The 21,798-nt window shown below is 48.7% G+C and overlaps 1 protein-coding gene across 1 annotated transcript in view; it reads left to right on the top strand.

Annotated features, from left to right (window-relative positions):
• Positions 1–15,498: 15,498 nt before the first annotated feature.
• Positions 15,499–21,798, top strand: part of Il6r (interleukin 6 receptor) — a 51,889-nt gene continuing 45,589 nt past the window's right edge. The window contains exons 1-3 of the mRNA XM_059266534.1: positions 15,499–15,507; positions 17,328–17,740; positions 21,178–21,251. Coding sequence (XP_059122517.1) covers positions 15,499–15,507; positions 17,328–17,740; positions 21,178–21,251 — 496 coding nt within the window. The remainder of the gene's footprint in view (positions 15,508–17,327; positions 17,741–21,177; positions 21,252–21,798) is intronic.

Here is a 21,798-nt window from a genome sequence, read left to right as displayed (position 1 = left end):
GGCATTAAAGGTGTGTGCTATTATGCCCAGCCTGTTTGTTTGTTTATTTGAGACGGGTTTCTCTGTGTAGCCCTGGCTGAAGGAGAGTATTCTTTGTAGAATAGGCTGGCCTTGAACTCACAGAGTTCATCTTGAGTGCTGGGATTAAAGGTGTGCACCACCACTGCCTGGCTCAGTTATTATTATTATTAACTTTTTTTTTTTTCCAAGACAGGGTTTCGCCGTGTAGTTTTAGTGCCTGTCCTGGATCTCCCTCTGTAGGCCAGGCTGGCCTCGAACTCACAGAGATCCACCTGGCTCTGCCTCCCGAGTGCTGGGATTAAAGGCGTGCGCCCCTGCCGCCCGGCTTTATTATTATTAACTTTTTAAAATTTATTTTACACACCAACCACAGTTGCCCCTACCTCCTCTCCTCCTGTTCCCTCCCCGCTCAGTTTTTTTTTTTTCCCCGAGATAGGGTTTCTCTGTGTAGCTTTGCGCCTTTCCTGGAACTCACTTGGTAACCCAGGCTGGCCTCGAACTCACAGAGATCCACCTGGCTCTGCCTCCCGAGTGCTGGGATTAAAGGCGTGCGCCACCACCGCCCGGCCAGTTTTGTTTTTTAAAGCTCACCTTGCCAGATGCCAAGATACATCTGTAGTACTGTACTCAGTAGGCTTGAACTTAGATGTTTCACTTCTAAAACAACAAATGACAACGGCATTTTGAATTTTGATTTTTTGAGAATGGTCTCCCTGAGTGGCCCTAACATTTGTCTTCTGTAGCCCAGGCCAGCATCAAATGTTGGTGCAAGTTTTAAAGTTTGTGCTTTCCCTGCCAAGCTGCTGCTGCTGCACAAGGAGCTCTTCCTTCGGTGTCCGGCGCCATGTTCCAAGCTCAAGGCCCCCACCATAAGCAGCTCTAGTGGGTAGAAGGAAGTTTTGTGACTTTCACAGGCCAGAGAAAGAGCCACGATGGTGGCAGTGAGGTACTGCGGTAGACCAGGCCAGAGTAGCGGCCATGCTCACCAGAGGTTAAGAGAGTTGTTCGTTTGGGGATATAGGACAGTGTTGACCTCCAGGAGGATTTGTGAAGACGATTTGGGTTCGATTCCCAGCACCCACATGGCAGCTCACAACCATCTGTGACCCCAGTTCCAGGGGACCCAGTGCCCTTTGTTGGACTGCATGAGGGAAAGGCACACAGATGCACACAAAAGGCACACAGATGCACACAGATGTGCATGCAGGCAAAATACCCACATGCATGAAATATACATATATTTTAAATTTAAAGCAGGGCATGATGGTGCAGACCTTTATTCCTACCACTTGAGAGGCAGAGACAGACAGATCTCTGTGAGTTCAAGGCCAGCCTGGTCTACATAGCTAGTTCTAGGCTAGACAGAGCTACATAGGGAGACCCTGTCTCAAAAAGGCACTAACTCCAATAATAAAAATAAAAATGGAGCAGGGCCCTATAGTCAGACTTTTCTATCCTGCCTGCCAGCTCCCAAATAACCACATGGAGACTTCTCATTAATTATGAAAGAGCTCAGTTGATAGCTTAGGCTCGTTCCTAACTAGTTTGTATATCTTAACCCATTTCTATTAATTTACTTTCCGCCTTGTGGCTTTATTACCTCATCTCTATATTGCCCATCCTGCTTCCTCTCCATCTGGCTGGTGACTCTGCCGCCTTCTTCTTCCCAGCGTTCTCTCTGCCCCCCAAATCCTGCCTAGCTACTGGCTGTTTAGCTTTTTATTAAACCAATCACAGTGACATATTTTCACACAGTGTAAAGGAATATTCCGCAACAGGGCACAATGGCACAAACCTCTAATTTCAAAACCCAGGGGATAGAGAGAGGTGGATCTCTGTGAGTATAGACTGGTTTATATAGGGAGTTCCAGGGCAGCCAGGGCTTCATAGTGAGACTCTGTCTCAATAAATGAATAAATAAGTAAGTAAATAAAGAAATAAAGTAAGCAAAAATGGACTAGAGAGAAAAGGCTGGGAATGAGCCGTGGGGTTAGAGTGGCCACATACAAATTCCCCAGAGGGGGAAGGATGCCTGCCTTTAGAACCTGCCATCTCAAGCTGAACAGGAATTTCCAAAATCTGAAATTTTTGCAATGGCCTTTTTGTTCACACTTCCATTCCTGCCTTGGTCAAGGTTCTGCAGAGAAGCATATCACTCCCTCTCTTCTTTTTTTTTTTTTTCTTTCTTTCTTTCTTTCTTTCTTTCTTTCTTTCTTTCTTTCTTTCTTTCTCTCTCTCTCTTTCTTTCTCTCTCTCTCTCTGTGTCTGTCTCTCTCTCTCTCTCTCACATTCTCACACTCAAGTGCACACACACACACACACACACACATACACTTATTCACTCAAGTGTACACTATATTGGCTTCTTCTATTTTGGAGGCTAAGGCCAGATATCTTTAGGGAGAGTCAGCATGTACAGCACATGTCACAGGAGGTGTCATTTCTGTCAGGTCCAGAGGCCTGAGCCATGAGAACAGAGAGTCCCACTTCAGTCTGAGGACCGGCAGACTTGATACCCTGAAAGTGCTCATGGGTCATTTCAAGGCAGCCATGCATGGGTGGAGGAAGTCTTTGTCTCAGGTCTGAGGTGCATAGGCAGGAGCAACCCCTTTTCCCTTGGGAGAGGTCCAGCTTCCTGCCCTGCTGAGACCTTCCATGGGTTGAATGAGATAGCTCCACAGCAGGGACACCTGCTCCACTCAGTCTATTGACTCACACACACATCCCACACACGCCACAGAAGCACTCAGAGTAATGCAAACCCATGCTCTGGGCACCGCAGGGCTCACTCCGGTAGACACGAGGATCAAAACGTCAAAGCCACACAGCAGGAATTGGGGGCCTATGTGCAACTTTGCCCTGATTCTTTCCAGCTGGCTTCTGGTTAAGTGCCGGCCGTCGGCAGAAGTCATGGTGGAAGACTGGATGGAAAGCTAAAGAAGACATGCTTTGCTCTTCTCTTGACTGGTGGTGATGATGGCAGGCAAGCGTGTCCTCAGCACAGGTTCATCAATGACAATGGCAGTCCAGCATCACAGTGACGGTGTGGGGGTCCAGGCCTGAAGGAATTACACAGTGACAGGTGTTTTGGGCCCTGTGCTCCTGCAGCAAGAGCAGGAAGGCAGAGTCCTGATACCCTGCAAGGTGACAGCCCATGACTTCATCAGAACCGACAACAGTGGGGGCCCTAGCTGCTTTGATGGAACAAGCCTCATTGGCTGGGCTAACACCCTTTCCTCTTCATCCTTACAGTCTTACAGTGGTACAGTGGTACCACCGGGGTTTCATTGCATCTGTCTCAAAGGCCAATTCTGAACCCGATATGTATGTCTTTCTCTCTACACGGATACTCAGGTTACAGTTTAACTTATAAATCAGGAACACTTGCTGCCACAAGTAACACAACCAAGTAACTTGGGGAGGAAGGCTTACAGGTTATAACCCACCGAGGGAAACCAGGACAGGAACTCGAGGCAGGAACCCGGAGGCAGGAACTGAAGCAGAGAGTGCTCTTACTGGCTTGTTTTCCACGGCTTCCTCTGCTACCTCTCTGCCTGCCTAGGGATAGCACCGTCAGTATTGGGTTAGGCCCTCCCACATCAGTAATAAATTAAGAAAATTCCCCACAGACATGCCTATAGGCCTGTTTGACAGAGGCAATTTCTCAATTAAGGGTCACTCCTCCTCCTCCTCCTCCTCCTCCTCCTCCTCCTCCTCCTCCTCCTCCTCCTTTTTCTTCTTCGTTTTTCAAGACAGGGTTTCTCTGTGTTGATTTGGTGCCTGTCGTAGATCTTGCTCTGTAGCCCAGGCTGGCCTCAAACTCACAGAGATCAGCCTGGCTCTGCCTCTCCAGTGCTGAGATTAAAGGCATGCGCCACCACCGCCCAGCAGGGTCCCTCTTCTTAAGTAATTCTAGTTTGTATCAAGTTGACAAACACACACACATAAAGCCCTGATCCATACAAAGGGTAAGACATCAACAGCGATGACAAGGAGACTGTTTTAACAGCAGAGTGCAGTAGAAGAAATGAAAGTAGCCGGGCGGTGGTGGCGCACGCCTTTAATCCCAGCACTCGGGAGGCAGAGCCAGGCGGATCTCTGTGAGTTCGAGGCCAGCCTGGGGGAAAAAGGAAGAAGAAGAAATGAAAGTGGTTTCTCATTTTTAAACTATTTGCTTGTGGGGCTGGAGAGATGGCTCAGAGGTTAAGAACACTGGCTGTTCTTCCAGAGGTCCTGAGTTCAATTCCCAGCAACCACATGGTGGCTCATAACCATCTGTAATGAGATCTGGTGCCATCTTCTGGCCTGCATATATGCAGGCAGAACACTGTATACATAATAAATAAATAAAATCTTTAAAAAAACTATTTACTTGTTTGTTTGTTTGTTTGTTTGTTTATGCGTGCATGTGTGCCTTTGCAGGTCAGAGAACAAGAGTCAGTTCTCTCCTTCTACCTAGTGGGATCCAGTGATAGCTCAGGTCATGAGGCTTAGCTGCGTCATCTCTAGGCCCAACATGGCCTCTCCTTTTAAAATGGTCTCATGGCACTGTACTTACTCATCTTCTTGTGACTCCATCCCACCTGAGGAGACAAAGTGTCTGATGTGACAGAGCCCCAAGGATGCTGCCTAAGGTTTGAGCACTGGGCTCTTCGGACGTGAGTACTGTTGCGTAGTACGCAGCCTGGAGCCACTAGACACAAGGATGATATTGTTCAGGATGGATGGCGAGGGATGGAGACATTCATATTATTTAAAACTTAAGAATTATTGCTGGGTGCTGGTGGTGGCGCATGCCTTTAATCCTGGCACTCAGGAGGCAGAGGCAGGATCTTTGAGTTCAAGGCCAGCCTCGTCTACAGAGTGAGTTCCAGAACAGCCGGGGCTACATAGTGAGACCTTGTCTCAAAAACAAACAAAAAAGAATGATTTATTATTGGAATTTCCTAGTTAGTATTTTTTAGCCAAGGCTGACTTCAGGCCACAGAAGTAAAGCTGTGGATAAGGGAGGGTAGGTGGGACTTTTTGTTTGTTTGTTTGTTTGTTTGGTGCTAGGGAGGGGATCAAACCCAGACCTCACACACACTAGACAAGTGCTCTGTCATTGTACTGTGCCCTCAGCCTGGAGTTTTTTGGGCTGGGGGTGTGGGAAGCAGAGTCTGTTAAGTAGTTTAGGCTGGCTTACAATTTGAGGAGATCTTGCCTTTGCCTCCCAAGTGTGAGGATTACAAGTGTGAGGTGCCACACTCATCTGGATTATTCTCTTAATTTAAAAAAAAATTATTTTTATTTTATGTATATGAATGTTTTTCTGAATACATGGAGTTATGGATGGTTGTGAGCCACAAAGTATGTGCTGAGAATTGAACCCAGGTCTTCTGTAAGAGCAACAAGTGCTCTTAACCACTGAGCCTTCTCTCTATTCCCAAGGATTATTATTTTCTTGATCATACTTCTTTTTTTTCTGTTTTGTTTTGTTTTTTTGAGACAGGTTTTTTTTGTGTAGCTTTGGAGCCTATCCTGGAACTCGCTCTGTAGACCAGACTGGCCTTGAACTCACAGAGATCCACCTGCCTCTGCCTCCCAAGTGCTGGGACTAAAGGCGTGCGCCACCACTGCCTGGCAACTTACTTTTTATATTTTTGGTTGCAAGCCTGGTCTTTAACAGCCGAGCCATCTCTCCAGCCCTCCTTTACTTACTTCTGTATCTGATATCTAAAATTGGTTATAACTCTTAGACTCTAACTACATTTGGGGGTGGGGGTGGGGAGTGTTGAGGCAGGGTTTCTCTGTGTAGCCCGACTGTCCTAGAACTCACTCTGTAGCCCAGGCTGGCCTCAAACTCAGAGATCCGCCTGCCTCTGCCTCTCAAGTGCTGGGATTAAAGATGTGTGCCACCACTGCCCAGCTCTAACTACATTCTTTTTTTTTTTAAACATAATATTTTTATTGATTATTTGGGAATTTCACATCATACACCCCAAATACACCTACTTCCCAGTCCTCTCAGGTCCTCCCCTTACTCTTGTGACTTCACCCCCCCCCAAAAAAAAAAGAAAAAGAAGAAAGAGAAAAAGAAGGAAAAGGAGGAGAAGACGAAGAAGAAGGAAAACAAAAAAATCCACAAGTCTGATTTGTGTTGCCCATATATTCACTGGAGCGTGGTCAAACCCCAGTAGCCAGCCCCTTAAAGAAAACTGAGTCCTTCCCCACTAGCACCCCGACTCCCACCCCCACCTCCCACCCCCCCACTCCACCCCCGCCCAGAAGCCCTCAGTGTGTAGAGCTACACTTTAGTATCCTTATCACAATTAAGAGTTCTCTTCAGGCTGGAGAGATGGCTCAGAGGTTAAGAACACTGGCTGTTCTTCCAAAGGTCCTGAGTTCAATTCCCAGCACCCACATGGTGGCTTACAATGATCTGTAATGAGATCTGGTGCCCTCTTCTGGCCTGCAGACATACATGCAGACAGAACACTGTATACATAATAAATAAATCTTTAAAAAAAAAAAAAGAGTTCTCTTCAATGGTTTCCTGTTACTTTTAGGTAACAATGGTTACCCTGTTACCTTTTGGGGGTGGGGTAGGGTGGAGTGGGGGTTGTCATAGAAGCCTTCTATGTTATGGAATATTACTCAACTAGGCAAAGATGTATTACATTTGTTTATGCTGCATTTGTTTAATTATGTAAAGGTGTGTTATATTTGTTTGTGCTACATTTGTTTAATTATCTAAAGATGTGTTACTGGCCGGGCGGTGGTGGCGCACGCCTTTAATCCCAGCACTCCGGAGGCAGAGCCAGGCAGATCTCTGTGAGTTCGAGGCCAGCCTGGGCTACCAAGTGAGTTCCAGGAAAGGCGCGCAAAGCTACACAGAGAAACCCTGTCTTGAAAAACCAAAAATAAATAAATAAATAAATAAATAAATAAATAAATAAATAAATAAATAAATATGTGTTACTGTTTCACCTTACCTGCCTAAGGCACCTGATTGGTCTAATAAAAAGCTGAACAGCCAATAGCTAGGCAGGAGAGGGATAGGTGGGGCTGGAGGGCAGAGAGAATAAGGAGGAGGAGGAATCTAGGCTCGGGAAGGAGAAGAAGAGAATGAGGGAGAAAGAGAGGGAGATGCCTGGGTCCAGACAGGCAGACAGACACAGAAGAAGCAGGAAAAGTAAGACATACAGAATGAAAGAAAGGTAAAAAGCCCAGAGACAAAACAAAGATGAAGAGAAACAGGTTAAATTAAGATATAAGAACTAGCAAGAAATGAGCCTAAGCTAAGGCTCATTAGTTTCATAACTAATAATATGTCTCTGTGTCATGATTTGGGGACTGGTTGGTGGCCCAAAAGAAAGCCCATTACGGGGCTGGAGAGATGGCTCAGAGGTTAAGAGCACTGCTTGCTCTTCCAAAGGTCCTGAGTTCAATTCCCAGCAACCACATGGAGGCTCACAACCATCTGTAATGAGATCTGGCGCCCTCTTCTGGCCTGCAGGGACACATGCAGGCAGAATACTGTATATATAATAAATAAATCTTAAAAAAAAAAAAAAAGAAAGCCCATTACACTTCTACGTCCTGATTTCTCAGCTGTAAGTCTGCAGTCCTTGATGCTGCTGCAAAAGTAGTATCCCTGCCAGGCAGTGGTGGCGCACACCTTTAATCCCAGCACTCAAGAAGCAGAGGTAGGTGGATCTCTGAGTTCGAGGCCAGCCTGGTCAGTTCCAAGACAGCCAGGGTTACACAGAGAAACCCTGTCTTGAAACACAAAACAAAAACAAAAGTCAGATGAGAGGAACAGACAGGCTCTTCCATCTGTCCAGCCTGCACTTGGCCGATATCCCATGACCACTTGGAGACCAGAGATGGAGAGAGGAGGCCCAGGCCACAGCTCCTAACTGTGTCCACACTTGATCCTACATCTGTTGTGGCTGTCTGGGGTGGCAGCATTGAGGGCCAAGGGAGAGCTGGAGAGGTAGGGGGTGAGTTGAGCCAGTGGACAGGATAATTAGATGCAGGAAGAAGCCAGCCATGAGGCTCGAAGTCATAAGGCCTAGGCCTTGGCTTTGTTCCTGTGTGGCTGTCTGTGGGGACAGAGACTTTGAGCATTGCCCACTGGGACAGAGAAGGCAGAGATGTGAGGATACCCACCTCCCAGCTAGAGTGGAGGCGCTGAGTTTTGATAGTTTGACTCTTGCCTAGCTAGACACTGGAGAGTCCTTACCAGACCCTGGCCATGGCAGAGGGAGGGGGCAGGGCTGACTAGACTGAAGGGAGAAACCCCAGCATACTCTGGTCCCTGCGATCAGGAGTGTGGGCAGGGCCGGGGAAGGGAGACCACATGCTCATGTGGACGGGAGTGAGACATGGGGATGGCTCCTAGTGCATGTTTCATGGGTTAAAGCCTCACAGTTGGGTGACAGATGACAGTGGTTGATGAACTTCTGGTCCTTCTTGTGCCTCTGCCCCTGAGTGCTGGGGATTGTGGGCAAGCACATCTGGCTTCTGTTCTGGACTTCCGTAGTAATGGACTCATAGGATATGCAGACATTTGTCAGTGACTTCTTTCATTTAAGGTCATGTTTTCAAAATTCACTCATGGGGGCGGGCATATATGGCTGCTCATACAATTTTCTATAACTCCAGTTACAGACTGGGGATCCAATATGCCCTCTTCTGGTCTCTACAGGTACTAGGTACACACATGGTGTACAGACATACATGTAGACAAAACCCATTCAAATAAATAAATAAATAAATAAATAAATGGAAAAAAAACCCATTCATGTTATGGCTCAGTATTATCTTGTAAGTGTTGTACCCAGGGTCCCCTCAAGACCACCAAGAGACCGAATCCGATGCAAAAGCAGAGAGTCTTGTTATTATTACGAGTTAACTCGGGACTCTGTCTGACGCAGCAGCAGAGCAGGAGAGACCTCGAGTAGCAATGGAGCAGGTTTTTAAAGCGAGGGGGGCTTGGGGTCTACAGACTACATAGGAACAGACTCAGGATTGGTATATGCGAGTGGCAATCATGTTAGTAACTTTTAATTGGCTAGGATTAGTTGGGGGCTACAGTTATCCATTTTTTAAAATAATTTATTTAATTTTATTTTATGTGCATTGGTGTGAGGGTGTCAGATCCCCTGGAACTGGAGTTGCAGACAGCTTTGAGCTGCCATGTGAGCGCTGGGAATTGAACCTGGGTCCTCTGGAATAGCAGCCAGTGCTCTTAATCACTGTGCCATCTCTCCAGCCCCAGTTATCCATTTTTGAGCAGGCCTGGACAAGTTCTAGGCTTTGTCCTTGAGCTGAGCCGCCATGGGGGCTGGCTGGCCTAGCACGTACTTACTGTGGGGGTTGACTCAGTGGCCCAGGCTCTGTCCTTGACTCATGCGCATAGCTCTAAATTGATGAGGGGTCTCAGACAGTAAACAATTGACTGAACCTTGAGCAGTCAGAGTACGTGCAGAAAGGGAACTTCTGCAAGGACTGTCTTTTGTTCACGGACCTCCCAGAAACTGCTTGCTGAAGTCTCAGGAAACTGAAATTGAGGCCTGATCTCTGAGAGAAGACTGACAGCCTGTTATGGCGTCTGCTTGGTCCTTTCAGTAAACACAGACTACGTGTTTCCATGTTAGTGGACATCATGGGTTTCTGTTTTGACTGTTGTGAGTAACGCTGCTTTGGGCAATCTTGCGCAAGTTAGTGTGGATCTAGGTTTTCATTCCTTTGGGGCATATACCTGGGGGTGAAATTCTTCAGTCATATGGTGACTGACTCCATGTTTAGTCATAAAAAGAACTTCCACGTTTTCCACACTGGTACTATTTTGTATTCCTACCAACAGTGGCTAAGGGTTCCAGTTTTGCACCTATATTAGGTTGTTTTGTTTGTTTGGTGCTCCAGATCCCAGGTCTTATGCTCTCAACGCACATGCTCTGCTGCTGAGCTCTGTCCCAGCTCCTGTCTGACTGAGCTGGGCTTCTCACCTGACTTCTTGAGTCTAGCTATCTGAAAGCTTCTAAATCCTATTGCACGTTACTTCAAAGTTAATGAACTTTTTATGAGTCCGAAAACTAGAGAGTTTGTTGAAGACAGACACTTCTGATAATAGTTCACTGATTTTTAAATAATGGTTAATGTAAATCACAAAATTTCCTCGGTTCGATTTTGATTTTTGGGTTTTGTTTGTTTGTTTGTTTGGTGGGTGGGTGTTCTTGCTTTTGTTTCTCCCCACGTTATGGCAGGAACTGGTAAAACCACTGTTTGGAAGTGGAAACAGGAAGATCGGGAGTTTAAAGTCATCCCCAACAACACTGAGTTTTTTTTTTAAGATTTTTTTTTTTATCATTTTTAATTGTGTGTGTGTGTGTGTGTCGGTGTAGGTGTATGTGTATGCATATGAATGACTTCAGGTATCCATAGAGGCCAGAGGAGTCAGAGTCCCCATGGAGTAGGAGTTACAGGGGTTAGCCTGATATGGGTACTTTGGAATAGATCCCTGGTCCTCTGGAAGGTCAGTACGTGCTCTTAACCACTAAGCTATCATTCCCCCTACCTCCCCACCTCCCAACAAAACAGTTTCTCTGTGTAGCCCTGGCTATCCTGGAACTCTCTGTAGACCAGGATGGTCTCAAACTCAGAGATCCGCCTACTTTTGCCTTCTGAGTGCTAGGATTAAAGATGTGTACCAAGGGCTAGAGAGATGGCTCAGTGACCAAGAGCACTGGTTGCTCTTCTAGAGGACCTGGGTTCAATTCCCAGCACCCATGTGACAAGTCACACCTGCTTATAACTCCAGTTCCAGGGGATCTAACACCCTCACACAGACATATACACAGGTAAAACACCAATGTACATATAATAAAAAATTAATCACTAAAATTTTGCTGGGTGGTGGCACATGCCTTTAATGCCAGCACTTGGGAGGCAGAGGCAGGTGGATCTCTAAATTCGAGGCCAGCCTGATCTACAGAGTGAGTTCCTGGACAGCCAGGGCTATACAGAGAAACGCTGTCTTGAAAAACCGAAAAAAAAAAAAAAAAAAAAAAAAAGACAAGGAACCAAGAAGTTAAGTAATTTTTAAAAGAAGTACTAGTTAGTGGTAGAGTTGAAATTTGAGCTCAGGCAATCTGGTTCTAAGAATTGTATCATTTATTGTACTAAAAAGTGTTTTTCCCTCCCACCCCTTCTCATTTTAATTTATTTTGAAACAGTGTCTCATCTTACCCTGGCCTAGAAATCACTGTATAGCTGAGTCTGGCCTTGAACTTCTGATCCTCCTGCCTCTATCCCCAAGTGCTGGGATTGTAGATGTTGGTTTTAATGCGGCGGTGCAATGTTATTCATTAAGCGGAGCTGTTACCATGTGAGGAAGGCCTTGAGGCACGACAAAACCCACCATAAGAGTTTTATTAGGAGAAGCTCAGACAGACTAGAACGTGACCAGGCCTGGGGGCGGGGAGTAGAGAAGAAGAGGGAGGGGTCTGTGTTCTTACGGATTCTTATGGATTCTCCTGCACACGCACTTACGGGCTTACAGAGCTATGCCACGCCTGCGCATAGACTGCGTGATCACTCTGCGCACAAATTATGTAGGACGTAAGGCCCCTTGCTTGGCTACTGAACTGCGCATGTGCGGCCATGTACCTGGGGGAGTGGCCAGGAATCCCAACAACAGATACACACCAGTACCCTCATTTTTTTTTTCTTTTTATTTGTATTTTGAAGCGGGATCTTCCTATGTAGTCCTGGCTTGCCTCACATATGATTTATTTTTCTTCTATGTGCTTATCTGCATATGTATTTGTGTACCACATGCATGCCCAGCGCCCTCAGAGGCCTGTGCCTTTGGGGGTGGTTGGGTCCCCTGGCACTGGAGATACAGGCGGTTGTGGGACAACACCCCATGTGAATGCTAGAGCCAACTCTCAGTTCCTCTGCAAGAACTCTGCGTGCTCAGCTTCTGCTGAGTCGCCGCTAGCCCTTCACCTTATTTTGTGAGACAGCGTCTCTCATTGAACCTGGAGCACACTGACTAGCAGGCCAGTGAGCTGCAGGGACGCTCCTGGTTCCTCCTCTCCAGGGCTAGGATTTTAGGTGTGAGGACCATAGCTAGCATTCCTTTGTTGTCTTTTAAGACAGGGTCTCATGCGTAGCCAGAATATTTGGCACTTTATGAGGTTGGGGGATCTAAACGGAAGTCCATCTATGTTTAATTTTAGTTGTGATGCTTCTCTGCAGTTAAATAAAAATTTAATAGTCCAGGTCATCCAGCTACATGGTGAGACCCTGTCTCAAACAAACAAAATAAAATAATAAAAACATTCCAAAAGTACCATAGAGGGACATTTATAACATCATAATATTCTATAAGTATTGTGGAGGGGCCCTTATAACTTCATCTATCTATCTATCTATCTATCTATCTATCTATCTATCTATTTATTTTGGTTTTTCGAGACAGGGTTTCTCTGTGTAGCTTTGGTGCCTGTCCTGGATCTTACTCTGTAAACCAGGCTGGCCTCGAACAGAGATCCGCCTGCCTCTGCCTCCCGAGTGCTGGGATTAAAGGTGTGCGCCACCACTGCCCGGCATAACTTCTTTTTGAGAATGGTTTCAGCAGCCCATCTCTGGGGGTGACCTCAGTCCACGATGGTAGAATATGAGTTGAGATGCTGCAAGCCTCCCTTGTGAGCTTGAGTCCTCTAGACAGGCACTTGGAGTTCTGCGGGCCATGGGGGTGCTGCCTCTATGTTTGTCCACATTGTCCCCTCCCGGGGAGAAACCCAGAGAAACTGTACCTCCGGTGCAAGAGCAGACTGCAGGACAGACCAGGGGACAGATTTGCCAGCTGACCTAACCTTACCTCACCACCTTCGTCAGACCATCTGGTCCCTGGGACAGACCCACAGGTGAGTGGAGAATACAGAATGTCCCTTGCTGGGAATGGATCCAGGCCTGGAGGTCAGTGTGGGGGCGGGCATTGGGAGGAGATTTATTTAAAAAACAAAGAACTGGTGGGGGAGGGTATGGCAGCGCATACCTCTAATCCCAGCAGAGGGGAAGTGGGGGCAGGCGGAAGGATCTAGAAGAGCTCAAGGCCTGCCTCAGCTACCTGATAACCTGTTGCAAAATAAACAACAAAACAAAACAAACAAAAAAAAAATCACTTGACAACACAGCCCCCTCCAACCAGGACAGCTGGGATCTCACACCTCTTGTCCACACTTTCCCCCTTTACCATCTTTAGCGAACAGTTCGCTTCTGGGGGCCTCAGTTTCCCTGTCTACAAAGCAAGAGAAGCGGAGCCCAGGAGCTTCATTTTAGCCAGGCCTGGGGTGAGCGACCTGAAATCCCGCCACTGGCGGCAGTAGGATAGCGAGTTTGAGCCTGCCTGGGCTCCATGGTCTGGATCGGGCGCTAAAACGCAGGTTAATCTATTCAGGTCGAAGGTAAGAGAGGGCTTGCTTGCTGGTGAGTCAGCCCAGGGCTCCTCCCTCTAGGGGCCGTGGAGGGTAATTGCAGGAACACCGATGACCGGAGGGATTGAGTCTGGGGACCGGAAGGAGCAAGCGTTCCTAAACCAAGTTCTACATCGCAGTCTTCCCTCCCAGGTTACTGTGACAGGATAGACGACAGGTGTCCCGAAGTTAGTCCTGGGTCTACTGAGACCTCCTTCAATGAGAGTCCTGGGCCAGATCTCAGCATACGTTTGACAGAGGTGGAATTACCTCACCTCTCTGAGCCTGTTTGGCGTGCAGCAATAATACTTCCTAGCTCTCAGGGCTGAGAATTTCAAAGGCAGTTGTGTTCTTGAGAAAATGTCCCAAGAGAGGTGCCCTGGCTCACATGTGAAGTCCGTGTTCCTTTGCTGCAGTCACAGTGACTTGTCTGAGTTCCCTGTACTTCATTTAGCCTCACTTGCCACTCATTTCTGCTTTCTGGAGGCCGGATGTCTCCAGTCCCAAATTGAGATTTACCCGATGCTTCATTATACCAGTAGGAACCCTTCCTGGAGTTGGCAGTCACTCAGGAGGAGCGGGCAACTCCTGGGAACTGGCCGCAGCAGTCTAATTTGGGGTGGAAGGTTGGGGGATTGTGAGGTTGTCAGCAACGCTGACATGCACAGATATGTTTTCTTCCCCTCTTATCAGGGTTTGTCATAACAACCTGGAATGTTGGCTCACAAACCGAACTTCCACTAAGTGTGGAGTTCAGGCAGCCTCGGAGGAGGTAAGATCTGCTCAGAGCCCTGAGGCATCCCTTTTCTTACCTAAGACAAAGATCTCCAGTCTGTGTTGGGTGCTGCTCAGGGAAAGGAGGCAGAGATGAGTTCTTCAGGGTGGCAGGGAAGGCAGGTGGTAAACAAAGTCACATGGGGTTTGGGAGGCGCACAGGGACCGGATACCTAGTTTACCCTGTGGACCGCAGCTTTCTAGGAGTCTAGGGAAGAGATCATTCAATTTTCTGGAGAAGACAGCCAAGTCCAGGCTTGGCTCTTTTTTTTTTTTTTTCCTTTTTCCTTGCTATGTAGATCAAGTTGGCCTCAAACTTGGGGAAATCGTCTCCCTCCCTCCAGGATATTGGGTATACACAGCTATGCTTGGTGTTTGAGGTTTTGTTTTGTTTTTGTTTTTGTTTTGAGACAGGGTTTCTCTGTGTTGTTTTGGTGCCTGTCCTGGAACTCACTCTGTAGACCAGGCTGGCCTCGAACTCACAGAGATCCGCCTGCCTCTGCCTCCCAAGTGCTGGGATTAAAGGCAGAAGCCATCATGCCTGGCCTTGAAACACAACACTAATAAGTTGTATATTGTAAAACATTCCTTTACAAATCAGTAAATAAGGCTCAAAGAGATTAATAACTTGCCCAAATCCCACACCCAGCAAGCAGCAGCCCTGGGATGGCGACTAGACCTGCCTCACTGTAGAACACAGCACCCTCCACACACTCCCTACCCTGTTCCCAGGATCAAAACACGGGGAAGCCACGTGGGCACAGACGCCAGGCCATTCCTGAGATGCCTGCTCCTGCCTTCAGCGTTCCTTTACGGAACCCTGCTATCTGAGCTGGCAGCCTTCTGCGGCCTTCCTGTTTCAGGCCAGCGCTTGCTGCCTCTCAGAAATTATTTTCAGGTCTCCATGTACCACAGAAAGGAAGGGGCCACCACAATGGGGCCTGCTGGAAATTAATTTTATTTTTGAGCTAGGGCAAGTCTCACTATGCTGGCCTCGAACTCTGGATCTTCCTGCTTCAGCCTCCAGAGTGCTGGGATTACAGACAAGTGTGTGCCACCACCGCCCACCTGCAAACCCATTTCTATTTTTTTTTTTTTATTGTAAAAGACAGGGTCTCTCTGTGTACACCAGCTGCTCTGGCATTTACTATGTAGACCAGGCTGGCCTCAAACTCACCGAGATCCACCTGCCTCTGCTTCCCAAATTCCTGCACCCCCACAGGGAGAGGGAGGCATGACTGAAGTAAGTGCCATCCAAACCAGTCCCATTGTCCTGGGCACAAATGTGTTTTATTTATTTATTTATTTATTTATTTATTTATTTATTTATTTATTTAATCACTCATGATATTAATTACATTTGTGGTATTCACTGATTACATTTGTAGTATTCATTCAATAATTATATTATATTTATTAATTACATTAATTGTATTGATTTATTACATTCACGATATTATGTCCTGATACTACTGTCCATTTGTCGGACTTTTCCATCATACAAAACAGAGATTCTGTACTTAGGAAATCATTGCTCTATATTCCTTTCTTCTCCATCTTGAGATAACCGTCTAATCTTTCTGTCTCTATAAATTTGTATATTCTATATATTTCATGTAATACAGTTCTATAGTATTTGTCCTTTTTTTTTTTTTTTTTTGAGACAGGGTTCCTCTGTGTAGCTTTGCGCCTCTCCTGGAACTCACTTGGTAGCCCAGGCTGGCTTCGAACTCACAGAGATCCGCCTGGCTCTGCCTCCCAAGTGCTGGGATTAAAGGCGTGCGCCGCCGCCGCCGCCGCCGCCGCCGCCGCCGCCGCCGCCGCCGCCGCCACCACCACCCGGCTTGTCCTTTTTTTTTTTGAATGTAAAAACATTTTATGTACAACCGCAGGAGAAATAATACACAGATAGCTTGAACATAAAAACAGGTTATAATTCAAAAGTCCAGGGTTATTTTAAACAGTAAAATATTTTCTCTGTAGAAAATACTGGGCACGAATTTGGTTCTGCCATTGCTTAAGAGTGGTCCACACAGTGCTGGATGCCTAAGTCTGAGGCCTGCCTGTTGGATGTTGCCCTGCCAGCTCACGTCTTATTTAGGGGTTCAGCCAGCAGACATCCATTCCAGTTGCCCCGTGGACTCTAACCAGTCTGAACCCCAAAGTGGAAGAGCACATTATAACACACAGGTGCAGGCCCAGGGGCCCCTCGCCTGATTTTTATTTTCAGGGTTTTTCTTTCCCTCCGCATTTGCATGTGAAGCTGCCCCGTAGCTTCAAGCTCTGTGGGGAACCTTGGCGGGTCCCGGTAAATACCAAGTGCTAGTTCCTTTCTGTCCAGGCAAGTCACGAGGGTAGCCAAGGCCCATTGAGCACTTGGGGTCCAGGTACTTAGGTGTCTCCAGGAATCTTCATCATGGGCTTTAAAACAAAAAACGAACAAACAAACAAAAACCCTCTATTTTCATGGGCTTCAAACCAAACCAAACCAAAAAAACAACAAAACAAAATAACCCAACTCCCCCCCCACACAACCAAAAAAAAAAAAAAACAAAAACAAAAAACAAAACAAAACACAAAAGACAACAACTCTAACGGGGGAACACTGAGACGCCCGGATTCGGAACTGTAATCTTGAGGACCGCAACCCATGTCTCTCTGTTCCAGACTCCAAAGCGCACACGGTTTGGCGGCCTCTGCAGCAGCCTGCAAAGGGCTGCTGGAAGGCGAAAGGAAACTTTTTTCCTCTGAGAGGTTTCGGATGCCTGTCTTCCTTCCCTCAGACCAATTAAATCACAGCCTCTGGGGTCGACGCAAACATCGGTGTCTTTCCGGACTCCTGGGTTGATTCCTGTAAGCAACGGGGGGCTCGCCCTGCCCTCTAGTTTAACAGCCAGGGGCACTTAGCCTCTTCCATAATCGTGTTCTAGAAAGCAAAACCCAAACCCGGGGGGCGGGGGGGGGGGGCGCTAATTCCCCTTCGCTCAGGGTCACGACCTGGGGGAGGGGCCCTGGCGGGGGGGGGGCCCTGGCGATCTCGGCTCAGGTGTGTTGTGGCTGCAGGAAATTACCCCCTCCCGTGGCCCGGAGCGCCGGGCGGTTGCGCCATCCAACCCGGCTTTCGTAACCGCGAGCCGGGGCTGCCAAGAGGAGCTTCTGCACCGGTTCCTCAAATGTTTCGCTGTTGCCAGGACGGCCCGCTGCTCTGCGTCACGTGCAAGTGGGAAGTCGCGCCGACACCGACTGGAGCCGCGCCGGGCCGAGCGCTCGCAGTCGGAGCGGAGTGCCGAGCCCGAGGCGGACGGCCACTGCTCCCGGGGCTCCCGCCCCCCGCCGCCCGGTCCCGGCTGCGGAGCTGCCCCGCCGCCCGCCGCCCCGCGCACAAGGAAGCATGCCGGCCGTCGGCTGCGCGCTGCTGGCCGCCCTGCTAGCCGCGCCCGCGGTCGCGATGGCCCTCGGGAGCTGCCGCGCGCTGGGTAAGACGACCTGGAGAGGGCCGGGGGATGTGACATTGGCTCGTTCCGTGGGGAGTGTGAGCCCCCGCGGGCACCGGGTGCCCGCCCGGGGCTGACCCACCTGTGCTGATCGCGGTGGGGGTTCGCGCGCCCCCTGTTGCGTCTAGCACCTTTGGCTGCGGGCTCCCGTCTGTCTGGGTAGTTCCCTGAAGTCTGAGTACAGGACTGTGTGTTTTCCCGAAACCTGACTCTGGCGTCTGGTTCCCAGTGTCCCCATGTGTCTTACTCAACTGCATCCCGGGTCACTCCGAAGGGAGATACCCAGATGGCGCGCCCTAGCGGAGTAGTAGCCCCCTCTGGAGAGTCCTTTGTGCCACTGGCTCCGTCCGCTTTAGCTGTGGCACCCACCTCGCTTGGCTCTCCCCAGTTCCACTGCGTGTCATGTCGTGCGTGATGACAGTGACCTGACTGTGAAGGGTCTGACCTCATGGGCTCTGAGTCACGGGTGCTCCCGCCTCACATACTTAGTCTTTTAGCCAGTACTAGCCCTGGCACGCAGAGTGCCAACACCCACCCCAACCCCAGTCCTGTGAGTCTGACAGCAAGGGATGTGGGACCTTTTGGAACTGTGCCCCCACCCCCACCCCCGCCCCGTCCCTTTCCGATAAGCGGGTGGACCAGGCACGGGGTAGGGGCACTGTGCTACTGCTCCCGCGCCCTCCCTGCACTCCGCCTCGAGGGTCTAGGCCTCTCTGTAGGCTCTGGCTTCAGCCCAGCGGCCTGCCTGGTGTCTTCTGGAGGAACTGGGCAACTGCTTCTCTGCTTGTTATTTTAGGGGCTGAGGACTTCTGCGAGGACATGGAGAGTCAAGGGGCGCTAGGGAGATCCCCTGCTGTGCTGGTTGTGGAGTCAGTGGCTGGAAAACACAGCTCTCTCTCTCTCTCTCTCTCTCCTCTCTCTCTCTCTCTCTCTGGCCGAATTCCGCATGCTCGGCTTGGTACCCCTGCATATATTTTCTTTTTCTTTCTTTTTTAGGCAGGGTCTCTCTCACATAACCCAGGCTGGCCTCAAACTTGTGCCTCTCCTGCCTCATCTCCTGAGTGCTGGGATTTCAGGCAGTAACCACCATCCTGCATTCCTGCATTCTATGGATCTGTTTGTTTTGTTTTTGTTTTTGAGTGTTGGTGTTAAAGGCATGTGTCACTGCCGACCGGCTCTATACATATTTTTAATCCTCGACTGGATTGACATAAAGCTGTGAGAGGAGCCTGAGGTCCAGAGAGGTGTGATGGAGGCTGTCAGCCCAGTTGTTGGCTCCCCAGCCCTTCCATGTCCTCCGTTTCCTCGCAGTAGATCCCTAAATACTTCTCAGTGAACTAGACCAGTAGGCAGAGCTGAGGGCATTTGGGGCAAGTCGAGCATCACGCTCATCTGAGCAGAATTCTGGGGCAGGAGGTGTCGTCGAAAGAGAAGTGAAGGTCCCCGCTTGGCTTCTCCTAGTGCCAGGCAGGACTGAGGCCTTCTCTTCCCTCCTGGTCTTGGGAGAGCAGGAGTGGACCTCTCTGCCTGTCTCAGTTACTACTCCCCCAACCCACCCCAGCACCACGCCATTTCCCTGTGTTCCTAAGGAGTTGCAGGCATTTTGGGGACGAGTTCTGTTTTCCTGTGGTTCAGAAAGGACACCCAAGGGTGGGGGTGTCTTCTGACCTGAACAGCCTTTAGAAGGCAGAACTGGGAGTCTGGGGAGGAAGTGAAAGCTCTCCCCGCTCAGAAGGAAAATGCAGAGAAGTACAGTCCCCAGCCCATGTCCCACACCCACACTTGCATGGCCGCACACTAGAGAGTGACAGTCAAGAAACGAGCATCTAACAGGAAGTGTGGAGCGAATGACTGTGAGACAAGTGTGGCGTTAGAGAAGCGATGGGCTGCCTCACAGGGGAAGCCCATCCGTGGGATTCTTTTTTTTTTTTTTTTTTTTGGTTTTTCGAGACAGGGTTTCTCTATGTAGCTTTGCGCCTTTCCTGGAACTCACTTGGTAGCCCAGGCTGGCCTCGAACTCACAGAGATCCGCCTGGCTCTGCCTCCCGAGTGCTGGGATTAAAGGCGTGCGCCACCACCGTCCGTCAATCCGTGGGATTCTTAAAGTCCGCGCCGCCAGGGCCCGCTAGGGCTCCTCTGGTGCCTTTGCCACCTGGGTAAGGCCCTGGACCAGCTGGCATTGAGACTTCTGCTAGGTCAAACATTCTAGGTGCTGCTGGCTGAGGTGGGCATATAGCTTCAGTTCCTCTTTCCTTCTGCAAGGCAGGAAAATACACACAGCAGCATCGAGGCCTAAGCATCTAAATCTCCTCTCGACTTCCGAATTCCCTTTGGGGCAACCTCTTTCTGTCTATACAACTCACCTGTATTCCTAGCCTCATCCTGAATCAGTGTTTTTCTGAAGGTAACTTTTATTCTGGCATTGGTTTTTGGCTAGGAAGGATGGATTTTTATAAAAAAAATGACCAATTTTTTTTTTTTTTTTTGTATTTTGAGACAAGCTTTCTCTGTACAGCCCTGGCTGTCCTGTAACTCAGTGTGTAAACCAAGGTAGCCCTGAATTTAGATATCCACCTGCCTCCTCTGCCTCTGCTTCCTGAGTGCTGGGATCAAAGTCGTGCACCACCATACCCAACCCAAAACAACAATTCTTTATTATTATTATTATTATTATTATTATTATTATATTAGGGGCTGGAGAGACAGCTGTGGGTGCTGGGAACTGAACTCTTATATTTTTGGTTGTGAGCCTAGCCTTTAACGGCTGAGCCATCTCTCCAGCCCAAAACGACGATTCTTGATCCCTGGCCGTTCATTAAACATGTATCACAGCATCAGAGAGTAACTTCTAGATTTTCAAAAATCAAATCGTTGCTCATGATTCTAGAGCGCTGCCAGGGTTGAGGCCATTTGCCTAAACGGTTGAAGACCTGAGTAAAGGGCCTCCCTCCATCCATCCATCCTTCATCAGCTCCCTGTTACCAGAAGTCTCTCCCCACCTTGGCTCTCTCCTTGTTTATCCGTTGCAACACACATTTATGGATTCCCTGTAAAGCCCTTGGGGACTGTGTGAGGTCAGTGATGCAGACTCCACCCTGAAAGGATCCTGACCATGGCCAAGAGCAAATCCTGCAGAGAGAGATGGTTCGGTCTCTCTGACTTGAACACCGGGTACCAACCCTCCAGGGACACATTGTCTCAGGAGGCAGCTAGACCGAGGAACCATCTCTGATTGGGACCCGAAGGCAGCAGGAGCCTGCCTGTTCTCTGCCTCAGCTGACCCTCATCAAACCGTGTAGATAAGTGTGGCCTTTGCTGGCCTACAGGAGTAAAGTAACCTCAGAGCTCCTGGCTGCAAACACATGTCCCCCCCCCCCCCCCCCCCCCCCCCCCCGCAAGCCTTCCATCTGTCCCTGCAGGCCTGAGTGCCACAAACCCAGTCACCAGATTGAATCGAGGGCGAAAGCTGTCTTGGACAAGCCAGTGGCCATAGGTAGCTACAAAAGTGTAAATGAATAGAAAAAGTGAAATGGGTGAGATGGCTCAGGAGGTAGAGGAAAGCCCTTGCTGACAAGCCTGATGGTCTAGGAACCCAGACCATGGTAGAATTACTCCCAAGGGCTGTTTCTCTGGCTTCCACATATGTACTTGGCTTGCACATGCACATAAACAAACAAGTAAATGTAATTAAAAAAAAAAAAAGCTGGTGTGTAGTAGCCCATGCCCTTAGGCCCAGCACTCAGAAGGCAGAGGCACGTGGATCTCTGTGAGTTTGAGGTCAGCCTGATCTGCACAGCAAGTTCAAGAAAGAGAGGGGGAAAATGATTTCTAGATGTGCTTGATGGTGCAATTCTAGCATAGAGGAAATTGATGATGGAGTTCTAGTCCAGCCTAAGCTACAGAGACAAAGAAGGGGTGGGGTGGGGGGAGGACCCTCCCAAAATAAAAAACAGAACAAACTTTTTTCTTTCTTTCTTCCTTTTTTTTTTTTTTTTGGTTTTTCGAGACAGGGTTTCTCTGTGTAGCTTTGCGCCTTTCCT

This window comes from Peromyscus eremicus, chromosome 6 (genome assembly GCF_949786415.1).
Source record: "Peromyscus eremicus chromosome 6, PerEre_H2_v1, whole genome shotgun sequence".
In the NCBI taxonomy this organism is placed as follows: domain Eukaryota; kingdom Metazoa; phylum Chordata; class Mammalia; order Rodentia; family Cricetidae; genus Peromyscus; species Peromyscus eremicus.
This window is presented reverse-complemented; position numbering and strand designations above follow the sequence as displayed.